The following is a 16,938-nucleotide window of genomic DNA, read 5'->3' as shown; positions in this document are numbered from 1 at the left end:
ATAAGAGAGCATCATCAATGGCTCGTACATACTACCTCAAATGGTTATCATCAAGGTCCCGCCTATCATAACGTTTATCTTTTTATTGATCAAAGTAACTTATCTACATATTTTGTAAAGAAACAACTCGAGACACTTGTCACTTAGACTCAAGCACAATGAAGACTCGATTAGATATTAGATTTCGTGTAACCTTTTTAGCTTATGTTAGATCTTATTCCAAATTAGACTAAATCTTTGGTTCAATAACTCTTTTAAGTACTGTTAAGAATCAACTGCGAGTAAGAACTCGATACTACTCCATTAATTGTGTCTTTGAGAATTAAATGTAAATAGAAATTCTATTCTTCTCTTATAAGAACTTTTTCTATTTTTTTAGCTCTCAACACCAATTTTAGTGAAATTAACTCATAATTTAACTTTAAAGATCTGTACATAGCCATTTAAATAAGATGTTTAGAATAAAGATATAATCTAACTCATGGATTCTCAAGAATAGAGTATATGCAATAACACACCTCTTAAGCTCTCTCTCGGTACATATCGTTAAGAAAAAAGATTCACGCCGAATGAAAATTTACATGGCCATTACATATCTTTATGTCAGTTAACTTGGAGACATGAAAAACCTAATCCGTTACAACACCTTAATCTACAATAAATAATGATATAGCTCACGTTAAGCTAAAGGACAACTTGTACACAATTTATCGAGTGACAAGCGCAGTTGTTAACTAATAATTCAACACTTCACTAAAGTTATGCTTCTCTTCCAACTAAATATCAACAATAATCATAATTATATAGATCGTTCTCCAAAATTCCAGCCACGGCAATAGCAAGAAAATGCCTTGTTAAATTAGGTTGTAGGCCTAACTCACACCCCAAAACCTAAGTTCTAAGGGAGGAGGATTGTCCAAGCCTTATGAGGAATCCACCCATCTCATTAACCACCAATGTGGGACTTTTTGCTTTAACACCCACCTCACACCCAGTGCTTAGCATCTGGTGTGTGGGCAATTTTTTTTGGACCCCAACATTGGGTGAGATGGCCCTACTCTGATACCATGTGAAATTATGTCTTAGGCCTAACTCACACCCCAAAACCAAAAGTTAGCTCAAAGGGAGGTGGATTCCCCAAGCCTTATAAGGAGTCCACCCATCTCATTAACCACCAATGTGAGACTTTTTACTTAAACAGATCGTAAATTATAGAAACTCAATCAGAGCAGAGAGGAGAGTTGAGAGATATGAACAACTTGTCTTTTTTTATTGATTGGAGAAGTAATGTAGTTACAAGATGAGTAGCTATTTATAGTACTACTCCTTCATACTTTTACCAGACTACTAACTCACTCTTCCTAACTACAAGCTGGCACAGATAGTTACAATTAACTTCTTCTTTAAATGACTAATATGCCCTTACTATGTCTAACTAACATCAACAACCTTTATCACCTTCTCTATATCACAACACTCCCCTTCAAGCTAGGTGGTGCAAAAATGTCTAGCACTCCAAACCTGGATAGTAGGTGTTCATATTGTTGCCTAGATAATCCTTTTGTAATACATCAGTTGGTTGTTCTGTTGTAGGAAGATAATTCACCTTGATTAGTCCTTGTTTTACAATCAATCTCAATGTGTTTTTTCTCTCATGATATACTTGATTTGCAGCAATATGTATGGCTACCTTACTATCACTCTGAATTTGTACTAGTAATTGAACTTCAGCTCCTACTTTTAGTAATCCAAGCAACCACACTAACTCCGACACCGTGGAAGCAAGACTCATATACTCAGTTTTAGTTGAGCTTTTTGACACTTTTGTTTGTTTCTTGCCTTCCATGATACTAATGACTACCCAACTTTCACCATGTATCCTGTCACAAACTTCCCGGTTAGCAGGCAAGAAGCCCAACAAATAACAAACCTTGTCCAGGTTGCCTCTTTAAATATCTAACTAACTTGCATCAAGATGGGACTTCTTAGGTTGTTGTAGGAATTAACTGAGAGTTTGTGTGCTGAAAGTTATATCAGGTCTTGTCATATTTAGATATAACGATTTCCCTATCAGTTTTCGATACATTCTTTGATCCATCGGTGGATCCTCTGACTCTTCCTGATATTGATTCACATGTTCATCATATAAATTTGATGTCAGTTTAATATTGATGTCAATAGGAGTTCCTGCAGGTTTGGTTGTTGTCATGCCAACTTCAGATATAAGCTCAAGAGCATACTTTCTGTGGTGCATAGACCAGCTGATGATCTAGTGAATTCAATGCCTAGGAAGTACTTTAACTCACATAGATCCTTCATCTTAAAGGCTTGTTGCAGTGCCTTTTTTGTTTCTTCTATCAACTTGAGGTTGCTACCAGTAATCAGTAATTCATCCACATACACAAGAACTATAATGGCCCCTTCTTTTATTTTGTTGATGAACAAAGAATAGTCATGTTGGCTTTGCTTAAACCTGAGTCTAATAAGAGCTTCAGTCAGTTTATGGTTCTATTGCATTGGGGCTTGCTTGAGACCATATAAAAATTTTGTCAGTTTACACACTTTCTCCCCTTGATTGAAAAAAACCCTGAGGTAGGTGCATATATATCTCATCTTCTAGATCACCCTGCAGAGAAGCATTACACATATCCATCTGATGGATATGCCAATGCCTAGATGTTGCAAAGGAGACTATGGTCCTGACTGTAACCATCTTAACTATAAGTGAAAATGTCTCTTTGTAATCTATTGCCTCTTACTGACTATACCCCTTAGCAACCAATCTTACTTTGAACCTCTCACTTCACCTGTGGATTTATACTTCACCTTGTAGATCCACCTACAACTTGTAGGTCTTTTGCCTTGTCGCAAGTCAGCGACCTCCCAAGTGTTATTACTCTCTAGAGCATGAATTTTTGCCTTCATAGCATCTACCCACCTTATATCTTTAACAACTTCAGAAGTCAGGTTCCTTAACTATAGAGGTGGAAACAATGTAAGATTGGTATGCAGGAGAAAAATGATCATAGCTTATGGAGTTGCACATAGGATACGAAACGTTCCTATTCATGGCAAGAGATACAAAATCCTTCATCCAAGTGGGAGTATGTTTATGTCTAGTGGACCTCCTACAACTAGAGATAGGAGCAGAATTTAGAGGAGCAGGGTCTGATAGTATCACAGGGTGAACATGTACTCCATCGCCAGTGGATAATGCAGGATCATCTTGCTAATCCACAACAGTCTGAGAATGATCATCTGAACCAGCTACATGAGACTGGGGAAATGAAATAGGATCCAAACTATGAGGTATGACATTTGAGACATGTAATGTATCTAAGAATACATTTTCTGAAACAGGATCTATCCCTTTGGCAAAAGGAAAGAAATCTTTTTTGAAGGCTAATCTGTACTAGTAAAAAAGGACCTATTACCCAGGTAAAGTAGGATGTAACCTTTCTGAACCTCTGAATATCCCATGTGAACTGCAGGCCTGGACCTTGGCCTAAGTTTATCACGATCAGTCAATTGTTTAGCAAAGCACAAGCATCCTAGAGTTTTGAGATGAGTTAAAAGAGATTTACTACCATACAACCTTTCATAAGGTGTAGCATAATTCAACACACTAGTAGGCAGCCTGTTAATAAGATAACGACCCCTTCCGATACTATGTTTGATAACTTTATTTCCCCATTGGCCTTAGATGAGACAAATGGGTTTTTTGCAAAAGCTTTCATTTCGTTCGAACGTAGCCCGCATGAGTCAAGGGGTTGTAGGGGCAACTTCCAGAGATAATAAGTTAGGTAGCAGCTAACACACATTGTCCCTAATACCTCAAAGGTATGCTGGCCTGGCATGAAATCTGAGAGCTCTTGTCACCTCAAGTAAATGCCTGTGTTTCTCTCAGAAACACCATATTGCTAAGGGGTATAAGGACATATTTTCTGGAGAATGCCCATCTCCTTGAACATAGCATCACCTACTGAGTTCACAAAATCAGTACCATTATCAAATATCAATATTTTGACTAATCTACCAAATTGAGTTTTAACAAACAAAATAAATTCCTTAAAAGAAACAAACACACACATCAGACTTATGTTTAAGCAAAATTAACCAAGTCATCCTGGAGAAGTCATAAAAAATAGTGAGAAAATACTTGTTACCATCAATAGTAGGGGTATTATAAGGACCCCACAGATCCAGATGTATCATATCAAAACAAGTTATAGTCTTAATATTGCAAACAGGAAAAATTAATCTTGTTTGCTTAGCAAGAGGACACACTGGACATTTAGTCAATGTACATAAACTTCCTTTATTCATAGCAAACATCCTTGCAAGGACTGATGAAGACACATGCCCCAACCTTCTATGCCACAATTCCATGTCTATGTCTTTTGCGTTGTTGACAACAAATGTAGCCTCCCCTTCACTATGTAAATTCTTATTTGTTAAGTGTTGCATTAGTAGGTACATCCTCCTTCTTCCTTACCAACTTCCTTCACCTTCCCACTGCAAAAATCCTGGAAAACACAATAATTAGGGAAAAAGGTGACTGAGCATCCTAATTCCTTTGTGATTTGACTGACTGGCAACAAATTGTACTTGAACTTAGGAAGATGCAATGCATTAGTGATCACACTTCTTGCTGATAAAGCACAACAACCAACATGTAAGACTTGTGTAGTGCTACCATTTGGAAGATAAACAGGTTTAGACTCTAAAAGTTGTGACACTGACTCCTTAACCATCATGTCTAAATTGGAGACCATATGATTAGTTGCACCTGTATCAATAATCCACACCTTATTGGCTTCAGAAACAAAAGAGGTTTTACTTGTATTAGCAGTATTACACACAGAGGCAGAAGAGACATCTGACTTCTATTGTATAATTATCAGAATATGATCACACTGATCTTTAGTAAAAGTGCATCCTTGAATTAGTTGTTAAACCTCTTTCTAAGCTTGACTAACTTTGGGATTGGCACTTGGAGCTGCAGTTGTACTTCCACTATTAACACCGTAGTGCTGTTGATTAGGTATTATTCCCCATCCTGGAGAAGGAATGTGGGTGTTGAGACCAAAGGTAAAATTAGCATGAGGAGCTGGTGCATATTGGGTAGACTAACTGCTAGCTTGTGTGACAGGACCTCTTTGAGCCTTCCTCTTTGACTTGAAATCAGGAGGATAACCAACAACCTTATAATAAAACTCTTTGTTATTCCCTTTGCATTTGCAAAAATCAAACACCAACAAGGAATTTTTTTTAAACCTCTGACTCACACCTGAGCTACTACAACCTGAACTACTACCAGCCTTGGAGTACGTAGCAACAGAAGAGTCCAATCCAATAGTAGTCATGATCATGCTAGTGGTACAAAAACAACAACCTTTTGGCTTTCATCCCCAACTATCAAGCATAAAGCATGGTTAATTGATGGTAATGGATCCATCATAAGGATCTGACTCCTAGCCTGATGATAGAATTTATTTAATCCCATCAAAAACTGGTATACCTTTTTTCTATTCATGTGAGCTACAAACCCCTTGGATATACCACAGTTGCAACAAAGAGCAGGTACCAATACCTCAAACTCATCTCATAAACTTTTGAGTCTGGTATAATACTCAGAAATAGAAGCAGTTCCATGTTGCAAAGAAGCAATATCTTTGTGTAGACTAAAGGTCCTAGATCTGTCAACTCTATCAAACCTCTCTTTTAGATCAATCCAAACACTTAGGGCAGTAGAAGCAAAGGCAATTCCACTAAGTAAGCTCTTAGACACAAAGTTTATTAATATACCATGTTAAATTAGGTCTTAATCCTAACTCACACTCCAAAAGCTAGCTCAAAGAGAGGAGAATTGTCCAAGCCTTATAAGGAGTCTACTTATCTCATTAACTACTAATATGAGACTTTTTTCTTTAACACCCCACCTCATTCCCAGAGCTTAGCATCTGGTGCGTGGACAATTATTGACCCATCTCACGCCTAGTGCTTAACATCTGGTGCGTGGGTATTTTGGGTAATTTTTGGCCAACATGTATTTATCCCAAGTAGGATAAGGAAGTGTTGCCTACTACTTTTTTCCTTATTTATAGTGGAACTAATACCCCTCCGATATAATATATATATATATATTTGCTAAGTTCCTCTTTATGGCTAGACCATCAAAGTGTAAAGAAACCAATTTCACAATCTGATTTGGAAGTATTTCATCTAAGAAAAAAAAATTCTACCTTGTAGATCCAAGACATAAGATCTACTCCATTGAACCTGGGAAACTCTATTTTGGACAACCTTGCCATGGAGTTGAAGAAGTGCCCATGGACAGGAGGTCTTCATCTAGGGATTCCCACTAGTGGTTGGCCTTGGGACCGTCCATATAGCATTTGAGTTGTGGCTCCAGTGTGAATCTGAAAGGGAGTGATCCCATGCGTCCGGTAGATCAACCTCCCATAATAGGAGTATGATGCATAGATCCCCTTAGGGGTAACTGGAACTGAGGCAAAGCCCCCATTCCAGTTGATTACCACCAGGGGTAACCATAGTTGGATCTCCTTCTATCTGAGATGCAGAGACCCAAGCCATGGGTTGGCTAGAATGGCTTGGCTAGAAGGAGTGTAGATCTCACCAGTTCGCTCTGTATCTTCATGGTTCTTCCCTTTCTCATTTTCTTTACAACATCCAAGGACTCCTACAGCTTAGCAAAATACTTCTCATACTGTTCCTCTATTTGGTTCTGTCTGACAGAAAAGTTGGCTAACTGCATTATCATTCTGTCAAGCATGTCTTTGATGTCCCTAACTTCATTCCCTTTTTTTGTGTATCCACAAAGCTCAAGAAAGTGCTATGATACCAAATGATGCAACTAAGCTAAGGAAAGCAATAAAATAGTAAAGAAAACTAAGAAAAAAAATGAAAAGGAAAGAGTGAAGGACAAGTTTTTCTCTATTTAGCTAAACAATTCGCTGCATAGTTGCAAAAAGGACCATTACAGTACTTAAATAGCCAAGAAGTTCATTGGTGATTGTATGAAACTTAATTGCCCAGCATTGGATCTAAAGTGTCCAATCACTCAAAAAATTCGAGCAAATTGACAATAACAAAAAATGACTTTTAAAACCTATTATAGATTAAACTGACAATATGAAACTATTCTTTTCAAATAAAATCCTAACCAACTTAATGGCTTGGTGTAACCCCTCAAGCACTCAGTACTAGCTTCCCAAGCTTCTGACTTCATTCTTGCATCAGGTGCACTTCCCAAAATAGTAAATTAAATTAGTGATGCTTGACATTATTTTCAATGATACAATGCTCCTTCAATCAATGTGTGTATTTGAAATTGTCAAAGAGATAAAGTCAACAACGAACCAAGGGTTTATCTGCTCTAAACCCTTGTATCAATGGCAGATAGAGGCAGTATATGCTAAAAGAAAATGAAGTATTCCAGTGGAATATTTCTATTAAGTAAATTCCCTGTATTTAAAACATCAATTTCGATCTCCATTAAGCGTTTTTCACTATGCGATTTGTAGGTATTTTGAACAATCAAAGGAGATTTCAATGGAGAGCGTGTTTTAATTTTGAACAAAATCTCTTTGAAAGTGTGATTCGCATTGATTTGTAACATATTTTTTCTATTTCAATTGGTTCAATGGAGAAGCGTGTTTTAATTTTGAACAAAATCTCTTTGAAAGTGTGATTCGCATTAATTTGTAACATATTTTTTCTATTTCAACTGGAAAAGGACCTTTGTATCGCGCTTTTCAGTTATGCAGATATACAATATTCTGGAACACACTTATTTAGGCACGTGAAATGTCGCTATATACAAGATTCTCTTGAACACAACACCATTATTCACACGGGATAATTTACTAAATTACTCTCAGCTCTTTCTTAATCGAGTATTCAATGATTATATGTCTTGTTGGAGAAGGGAGAAATCATAAAAAGAATGATTAAACGTCTTTCTCAAAAAAAAAAAAGAGGGACAAATATTTTGAACCAAATCGTTTAGATAAATGTTAGGACAAGACCACAATTGTTATAATTCCGATGCACGATCAGGCCAAGTGAAACAGTTACCACCTCTCATAATGATCAAACGTTGACAAATAAAGCATAAGATATTCCTATCGTTGGCACATTTGCATAACTTGAGGCTGAGGAACTTAACGAAAGCAAGTAGAATGGTGCACATTATTAGAGGAACATATGCGGTAAATGGTAATATTCAGAGGAACATATGAGAAACATTACTTTTAGCTTTCCTTCTTTTTGTCAAAGAGCAAATTGATGGAGTATGTGTTGCCTTTCTGTGCACCAACTTCCACACGTTTTTCACCAATCTGTATAAGAATATATTGTTTAGAGGCTAATGAGTTAGATATATCCACACCTTGGCATAATCTACTAAAAATTTAATACTTGTGAGTTATTTTATGCACTAGATCAAATCATGCAATAAGAAATTGTAGGCAACTCTAGATAAGAAGCATATTAAGTGCTCTGCTGTAGCAGACCAAAGTACATTGGCAGTGCAATAGTTCTTTCAGTATCATTGCATATAAACTTAATGCCTCACCAGCTGGAACAATGTAAATCTTTAAATTTGTAAGTACATATAACTTTAAGTTTATAGTCCATTAGTCTCGAAACAGTTCCGAATTAGAAAGAACCAAAGTTTTGCAGAATAACTATACAATACCTTGTCCATAAGCCAATAGCCAACCGATGGCATATACTGCATCAAGTACATAACAGCAAGTACAGGCTGCATCAGTAGACAAAATATTAGTGCTACTGGTAGCCATTTGCATGAGTGCAAGAGAAATTATTATGAAAGAAAAAAGAATACAGAACGGATTATGAAAGTTTTAATATAGAGTATCGGAAGTAGGAGTCCTACTTATGTGAATTGGATGGGACAATCAACACTCGAGCAGTTTGTGGTTCTTACATATTCCATATTATATAGCTAAAAGACATTGGACACTGTAACAGGACAGACCTTCGACTAAACTAAATAAAGAGCTGATGTTGGTGTAGTACGTTCACTTGAAAATGATCACAAGTATATTAAAACACAATAGGACATAAAGAAAATTAATAGAAGCTATCTGCAATACCCCTACCCCGAGCATGCTATAAATATTAACAAGTATCGTGTGAGCTCTAAAGATAAGAGTTTAAGTAGCACGAGAAAAATAGTTTCTCACTAGGAACATTCCCATCATATCAAAACATATAATATCATCATGGACATCTTATTACTTTCTCATTAATTAGTGAAAGGTAATAGGGTACAAGGGTTAACCTTATAATGCATACATTTTTATTTTTATTTTATGACAAGGGAAACCCGCAGCCGCTACCCTTTGGGTGCGCACAGGGTAAAACCTCTGTTCCTATGCAATAGCTCGCAAACCACATAGGAGAGGTAACCCGCACTAGGCAAGCCCGGTGCAACGAGCTCGACCCAGAAGGCAAACCTCTTGCTTTCGCTGGCATGGAGTTTCGAACTTGAGACCTCCAACATGGAAGTCTCAAGCCCAAACCACTGGGCCACTCCGAAGGGTCCTTATAATGCATACATTGTTTATATATATTAAGGGATATTTTTTGCCTATGTATGATCCAAAATAATTTACAAGACTAACCGCCACTAATAATAGCAAAATACAAAACTATATAGGGTTTTGCTAACCTACGACATAATGGTAGTAGGATAGCAATATCCCACTTCTTGATTCTCCAAAATATCCTTATTGTTTTCATCCAATACATTAAGGAAAATTTTTAACATGGGTGAGGTACAACCAACAAAAGGTGTGTGAGGCTCACCCATGTTTGACAAGTGGTGTTGTGGTCCAACAAATAATTTTACTTTTCAACCAACGTTAGTTTTTTGTGATGCTTAAATTATCATGAAAAATAAAATCAATTTAAATTTTTATGATTTTACATTATCTTAGTACTAATAAAGTAGAATGATAAAAGAGGCAAAACATTAATCTTTTTAATAGTTTGTCACACAAATTTTGTTGGTTGTGCCTCACCCATAGTAAAATTTTTGTACATTAAGTATATGGACTCTTTATTATTTACCATGTTAAGGATCCATTGGCTCCCATTTGGAATTCACATGGGAATGTTTACTAGGTAGAGACATGCATGAATCACTTAATAAGTAAATAAATAAACCTAGAATATTAATTGACTTGGTTACTAAGTAATAAGATTCTTTTAATTACATACTTGCCGACATTATCTAAACACCCGTACCCATCTAGCTGACCTAGTTACCTAAACTGCCAACGTCTCCTATTTATAGTAGCTTATGCAGGAATTAAGTCCATAAATTGAGATTGCTCCGGCAACCAAACTCCAACCTGTAAGTTCTTTCACCATTTCCTTTATCTATGTACTATAAAGCTTTGTTGGGGATTTGGGTGTTTTACTGCATCACTAATGCATTTTGATCTTTTGGTAGTTCAAAAAAATAGATACCAAGCTAACCTTATGCTAAATACATCTGCTGAATGAATTTTAATCTCTCACCATATTTTGTTCTTCTTGCCCTTAAAGGATGTATATCCTCGTGACAAGGATTTTACTTCTACTGTTTTCTTTATGATGAAAGAAGAAGAATATTCAACGACTGATTACATCACATAATCATACAAAATAACATATTACATGGAATTTGATTCTAATGTTTACTCCAGCTGACATAATACAAAAAATCTTTTCCCATCAAGTTGAGTATCGACTTGAAAGTCCCCCATCTTTAAGAATGAATCGCTCTCAATTATACGTAATATATGTGTGAATTGACCACAATAGTGGGATACTGAAATTAGTAACAAGTATTTACGCTCGGATTCAAAGTACGTGGAGACCTAACCTTTAGAAGAGCATTCCCTCAAAGAATACGGATATGAGTTTGAAATGCATTAAAAGAATTTCATAAATGTATTTTTTGCTCTCGTGCATGGGGAATGAGAGTGTGCGAGTGTCACCATATATATAAATTGCATGACCACTATTCAATTCAGAGGATGCTTGTACTTATTTTCTTACTTTTAACAATTACGATCTATGACATACAAACAAGGAAAGGAGATGCAAATGATTTAATTTTCACATATGGTGATTATGTTTTTTCCTCTTTGTTTTGTCGAGGGTTTATCGGAAACAACCTCTCTACCTCCCAAGGTAGGAGGTAAGGTCTGAGTATACTCTACTCTTACAGACCCACTTGTGGGATTACACTGGGTTGTTTTTGTTGATGATTATCTTGTCTAGTAAGCCTGATGGTTGTATTGGTGATGTATTGGGAGAAACACTTAGATAACTGAGTGGGTACTTGGACGTACGGGTTCAACGCGCCAGAACCACACATGCTGGTATTGGATTATCCAGTACATGATAGTAGTGTACTTGAATTCATTTCGGGTCTTGCTAGCATACTCTAGTCTATCCTACTTGTACGGCATTATGAGTAGGTGTAGTTCCCAACAGATCAGGGAAGATGGGTTGGTCGCCAAGATGAACACATGATGTATTATCTCAGTGTCTATATGGAACCTCCCCAAGGTAAGATATGTTTATGACCTACATGCAACATTTGATTGGGAAATGAATGACTTTTAAACGATTTACTATATGTATATTATTATTTGAGATTTTTTCAATGCATATGCGGAATATGATTTTGACATTGAAGTGCATGCTTTCTTAATTACTTTTTTCACCCTTTAAGAGGTCTATGAAGCTTATTGAACTACTTGGTTTTAAGTCCCAAAGTTCAGCCAGAGAACACAGCTTAACAGCCATCTTCTACCAGTGTCGAGCCTCACTCTTCCTCCGTTGGTGGTGGAGTCGTTATTTCACTTTGTCAGTTGCATAATAATACTAAAATCTAGAGTCAAAGCTCCATGTACTCATTAGTGGGTGTAGTTTGGTTGTAAACCTAGAATTTGTATTGTGTATGTTAAGCTTATGTTAGTACTTTATGTCCCATGGAATAGATGTTTGTGGTCTTGCTAGTTTGAGATACACTGTTCGCTTGGTAGGGTTAGTCTACTAGGTGCCACTCATGGACCCATAAAATTTAGTTGTGACAGTGTCCCTATCTAAAAATATCCCCATCACCACCTACCAAAAGGAGAAGAATGAAAGTACAGGATAAGGATAAATATAAATGATATCAGTGGCACATTCTCTTCACAAGAAAAATAAGCTACACGTCATGACAAATTTTATTGCATCTAGTCCAGCATATACACCCTTGCAGATTTAAAATTATACTCCCTTCGTCCCATTTTATATGACTCACTTTCCTTTTTAGTCAATGTCAAAAAGAATGACATTTTTATATTTAGTAACAGATTAATTTTAAAATGTCCATTTTACCCTTAGTAAAATGATTTATAGCCACACAAACACATATCATTTATTTTAGACCATAAGTTTCAAAAGTCTTTCTTTCTTTCTTTCTTAAACTCCATGCCAAGTCAAACTACATCACATCATATACAATGGGACAGAGGGAATAATAAATATGGCAGATCCTCCATGATTAATGAAATTCTGAAAAAACGAATGCTAATTAAATGTCTTGATCAAACCTGGTAAGATATCCAAGCTTCCTTGATACCATGGCTGACAGCAACAATTATCAGCTCCGCACACCTTTCTGATGAAACACGCCGCTATATAGAATTTTAAAATAAAGATTTAACAGGACAATTTGCAAAAATTATTCACATGCTCCAAATGTATCAGAAAGAAGGAAAAATAGACTTGTTACTGAGAGAGGAAATTTATATAGAGTCCAAATCAGATGAATTCTTCTCTATGTAGCAAAGAGTACCACAGTAGCAATTTATTGTTGCAGAGGTTTCATAGGAGACCGATGAAAGCTTTAATACCACGTACTCTCTTTTAAAAATACTCAAAAGCTTTGAAAGCATAACCATATATCGCCAGAACTACAATCATCACACATTAAGTTTTATAAGATTCTATTTGGAAAGAGGCAAAACAAAAAATTCTCCTAGGCCCGTTTACCAAGACTTTTCTCTCTCCTACTTTCTAGGTTTATCGAAGCTCCTTTTTCTGGCTAGGGCAACCGGAATTAGCCCCTTCACTTCCTTCCAACAGTAATCAGTAATCACCCACTGTGGTAACTGACAAAACCCTTTCTCTATCCATTTTCCTTTGATTTGTACTAATTTTTCTCATGTGGGGGGGGGGATTAGAATTTATTTTAATGCTGCTTCAAGTCTTTTGACATCATCAGATGAACTTCAGACAATGATATTTGGTTCGACTGGGTTGAGAGAAGCAAAATAGGCTGAGAAGAATAACCATCAACAAGAAGGTTATGTAATGGATCTGCTTCATCCTCAAGGAAGCTTCGAATGATCAAAAGAATATGGTGAGGAGATGGAGGACAAAGGATCAAGTGACTTTTATGGTACTAGGAAATACAACGAACACGAAAGCTACATGAGAATTCTGTCACACAAGGGGGAGGCTAGTGATAAGGCCAAATTATACCTCCAAAAAGAAGTAAAAAGTGGTCGTTGTTCTAATATAGAACCTAACCAAGGTTAGGATTGATCTCACGAGGAATATGGGTTTGGATCTAGGTCAATTATGGTTATTTGCGTTCTTAGTCATATTATCTTCGAAAGGTTGGGGGTTGGGGGGGGGNGGGGGGGGGGGGGGGGGGGGGGGGGGGGGGGGGGGGGGTAGAATTTGTATAGTAAACAATCTTTATGTTCTTCAAAAGTAGTAAGTAGTAGAGTATCAAGTAATTGTGTTTTTTAATCGGTGAAAGACAAAACTAGGGTGTTATGATCATAATGAAGTCATAACGAAGTAAGACCGTATATTTGTAACTTCTTCTAGTGTGTAGCATGCAAGATCGGTAAGTCAAGTTCACCTGAGTGGTTGGTCCCCTAAATAGATGAATATCACCACACAACTTGGTCCATCTACGGGTGTTTGTTTTACTAATCCTTATCTTTGATCCCAAATTAGCTATTCCCGAACAAGGTCAAGTGATTAGATGAGGGTTGATAGCTTCAAATCTCAGTTGTAAAATCTTTTTTCCCATTCGTTACCCTTTGGTTCAGTAGTTGGCCCTCTAATTTTAGCTTCACAAATTGGCTTATAAGCACCTTTTCTTCCTCACACAATTCATTAAATCGTTGGGCAACAATCACATCATCCTTAACAATCAACTCATCATTTAAATTGCAAATACCCAAGCCAAACATCTCAACCTCATGAATGAGCTCAATTCTTCTTTCTAGGATGTGAATCAATACATATTTCATTCCCTCATGAGGACCTCTAAATATATCTATTATTTTCCTACAAGGACCCATACTAGTACAAGGTTTATTAGAATAAGCACACCTATCACCCCACATTTTTCCAGACGTCATCTCAAGAAGAGTAGGAAAAAAAGGATAAGAGTCAAATAATCACAATTAATCTAATCCAAAAACTATATTCCCTGACAACAATACCAAAATTTGATACGCCCAAATTATACCTCCAAAAAAAGGATAAAGTCGTCGTTGTTCAAATATAGAACCTAACAAAGGTTAGTATCGATCCCACGGGGAATATGATTTGAACCTAGGTCAATTGTGGTTATTTGCATTGTTAGTCGTATTATCCCCGGATCATGGGGAAGGGGGAATTTGTATAGCAAAACCAATCTTTATGTTCTTTTAAAGTAGCAAGTAGCAGAGTACCAAGTAATCATGTTTTTGAATCAGTGAGAGACAAAACTAGGGTTCTCTGATTCCCATGAAGTTATAATGCAGTAAGACCGTAGATTAGTAACCTCTGCTAGTGTGTAGTATGCAAGATCGGTAAGTTAAGTTCACCTAAGTGGTTGGTCCCCTAAATAGATGAATATCACCACATAACTTGGTCTATCTACGGGTGTGTGTTTTACTAACCCTTACCCTTGATCCCAGATTAGCTATTCCCGGACAAGGTCAAGCTATTAAATAAGGGTTGATAACCTCAAATCTTCATTGTATAATTCATTTCCCATTTGTTACCCCTTTGGTCTAGCAAGTAAGAATAAGACGAGTTCTAACGTTTCCAACCGTCAAAAAGTAATCAAAACAATGGGAAAAACAATACATGCATGCACACTTTTCAAGGAATACTAGATATTAGATCTACTTTGTTACTTCTTCATGGTTCTCACAACCCTAGTTGTGAGTTAAGCTACTCATTATAACAAAATCAAGATTTACATTGGAAATCATAATTGTGAACTTACGAGAGAATAATTGAAATTCGAAAACTTGACTTAACAACTCAAGAACAATAATCAAGAATAAAAGAGAAGAAAAGAATAAACCCAAAATTTTTCGGCCTCCATGGAGGCTCTTCCAAAGTTCGCAAGCTATAAAATTTTAAGTTCTATATTGTGTGTAAGTTATGTAAGATTTTTTTTTTTTTTATAAGATAAGTGGTATTAATAACACCATCAGGAAGATGCTAAATTTACAAGATAAGGCATTTGAGCTTACAAAAAAATCTCTCGCTAACTATACAAACTATCTAAGCCAGAGCTAATGAGTTAGTAAAATCCTGAAGTTGTTCTGCATTAACAACAGGATACAAGTTGGTCCAACTAAACAAATTTTTAGTGCACCAAGTCTTCATATGCCTAAAGTAGTTGACTCTCCATCAAAACATCTCTTGTTCCTCTCTAACCAAACACACAAAAAAATACAAGCAGGTATCATAATCCAGATCTTCTTGATGGCTTTGTCAACTTTCCATAGACTCCAACTCTCATATGCATCCTTAACAGTGAGGGGTGTGGTCCAATTGATGCCAGAGAGACAAAAAGGCATGCTCCATAATTCTGAGGCCACCTCACAATGAAGAAGGTGTATAGGGTTTTCAGCCTCTTTTTTGCACATATAGCATCTGTTTGGGAATTGGATTTTTCTTTTCTTTATGTTGTCTTGGGTGAGACATGCCTCATATAGAGCTATCCAGGTAAAAAAAACTACCTTAGGTGGTAGCTTGGTCCTCCAGATGAGTTTCCAGTGCCAGTTAGCTATCACGGGGTTTCTAGAGCACAACTGTTGATACCCTTCCTTGACTGTATAAACTCCTTTCTGGTGTCCCCATTTGAGCTTATCAGCTGCCTGGAGATTAATATGACAATGTTGTAGTCTAGCAAAAAGGTCTACCAGATCATTCACTTCCCAATCGTGCATATTCCTTCTAAATCTCATATCCCAATTGATCCCTTCTCTATTAGCAGCAATAACAGAATTGGGATCTTGAGCAATTCTAAACAAATCTGGGAAATCCTCCTGAAGAGTGGTATTTCCAAGCCATTTGTCTGTCCAAAATTTTAGGAGTAAACCATTGCCCAATTCAAAGTAAGCGTTCTGATCAAATGTATCCCACAACATCCTAATACTCTTCCACAGTCCCACTCTGTAAGGAAGTGTAGTAATATTTGAGCACCATTGATTCCGCCTTCCATGCTTAGCTATGATGACCTCTTTCCAGAGCCCTGCGTCTTCCAAGTTGTATCTCCAAAGCCCCTTCATCATCATACTTCTTTTGTGGGCTGCAAGGTTCTTAATGCCAAGACCTCCTTGGTATTTTGGTTGTGTGACCTTCTCCCATTCGATGAGATGAAATTTGTGTTTCTCCCTGTTGCCTTTCCAGAGGAAGTCCCTTCTTATCTTGTCAATCTGTTCTATAACCTCACTTGGCATTGGGAGCAAGGCCATGTAATAAGTAGGTAAACTGTCTAGAACACTATTGATAAGTGTTACTCTACCACCAAAGGAGAGATATTGCATTTGCCATGTTGCCAACCTCTTCTCAAACTTTTCAATAACCCCTGTCCAA

General features: G+C 36.8%; 1 protein-coding gene across 3 annotated transcripts in view; it reads right to left on the bottom strand.

The window, feature by feature from the left end:
* Nucleotides 1–4,145: 4,145 nt before the first annotated feature.
* The window catches only part of LOC125855457 (uncharacterized), a 32,939-nt gene continuing 20,146 nt past the window's right edge, over nt 4,146–16,938 (bottom strand). The window contains exons 10-13 of one of the 3 annotated variants that reach the window (XM_049535181.1): nt 12,648–12,731; nt 8,723–8,788; nt 8,275–8,363; nt 4,146–4,526 (exon numbers count right to left, since the gene is read on the bottom strand). In XM_049535181.1, coding sequence (XP_049391138.1) covers nt 8,277–8,363; nt 8,723–8,788; nt 12,648–12,731 — 237 coding nt within the window. In that variant the 3' untranslated portion in view covers nt 4,146–4,526; nt 8,275–8,276. Of the gene's footprint in view, nt 4,527–7,121; nt 7,269–8,159; nt 8,364–8,722; nt 8,789–12,647; nt 12,732–16,938 lie in introns of those variants that run through there. The other 2 variants (XM_049535180.1, XM_049535179.1) reach the window with 2 other exon arrangements.

Source organism: Solanum stenotomum, chromosome 2, assembly GCF_019186545.1.
Source record: "Solanum stenotomum isolate F172 chromosome 2, ASM1918654v1, whole genome shotgun sequence".
In the NCBI taxonomy this organism is placed as follows: Eukaryota; Viridiplantae; Streptophyta; class Magnoliopsida; order Solanales; family Solanaceae; genus Solanum; species Solanum stenotomum.
Note: the sequence above shows the minus strand (reverse complement) of the source record. Positions and strands in the feature narration are given on the sequence as shown.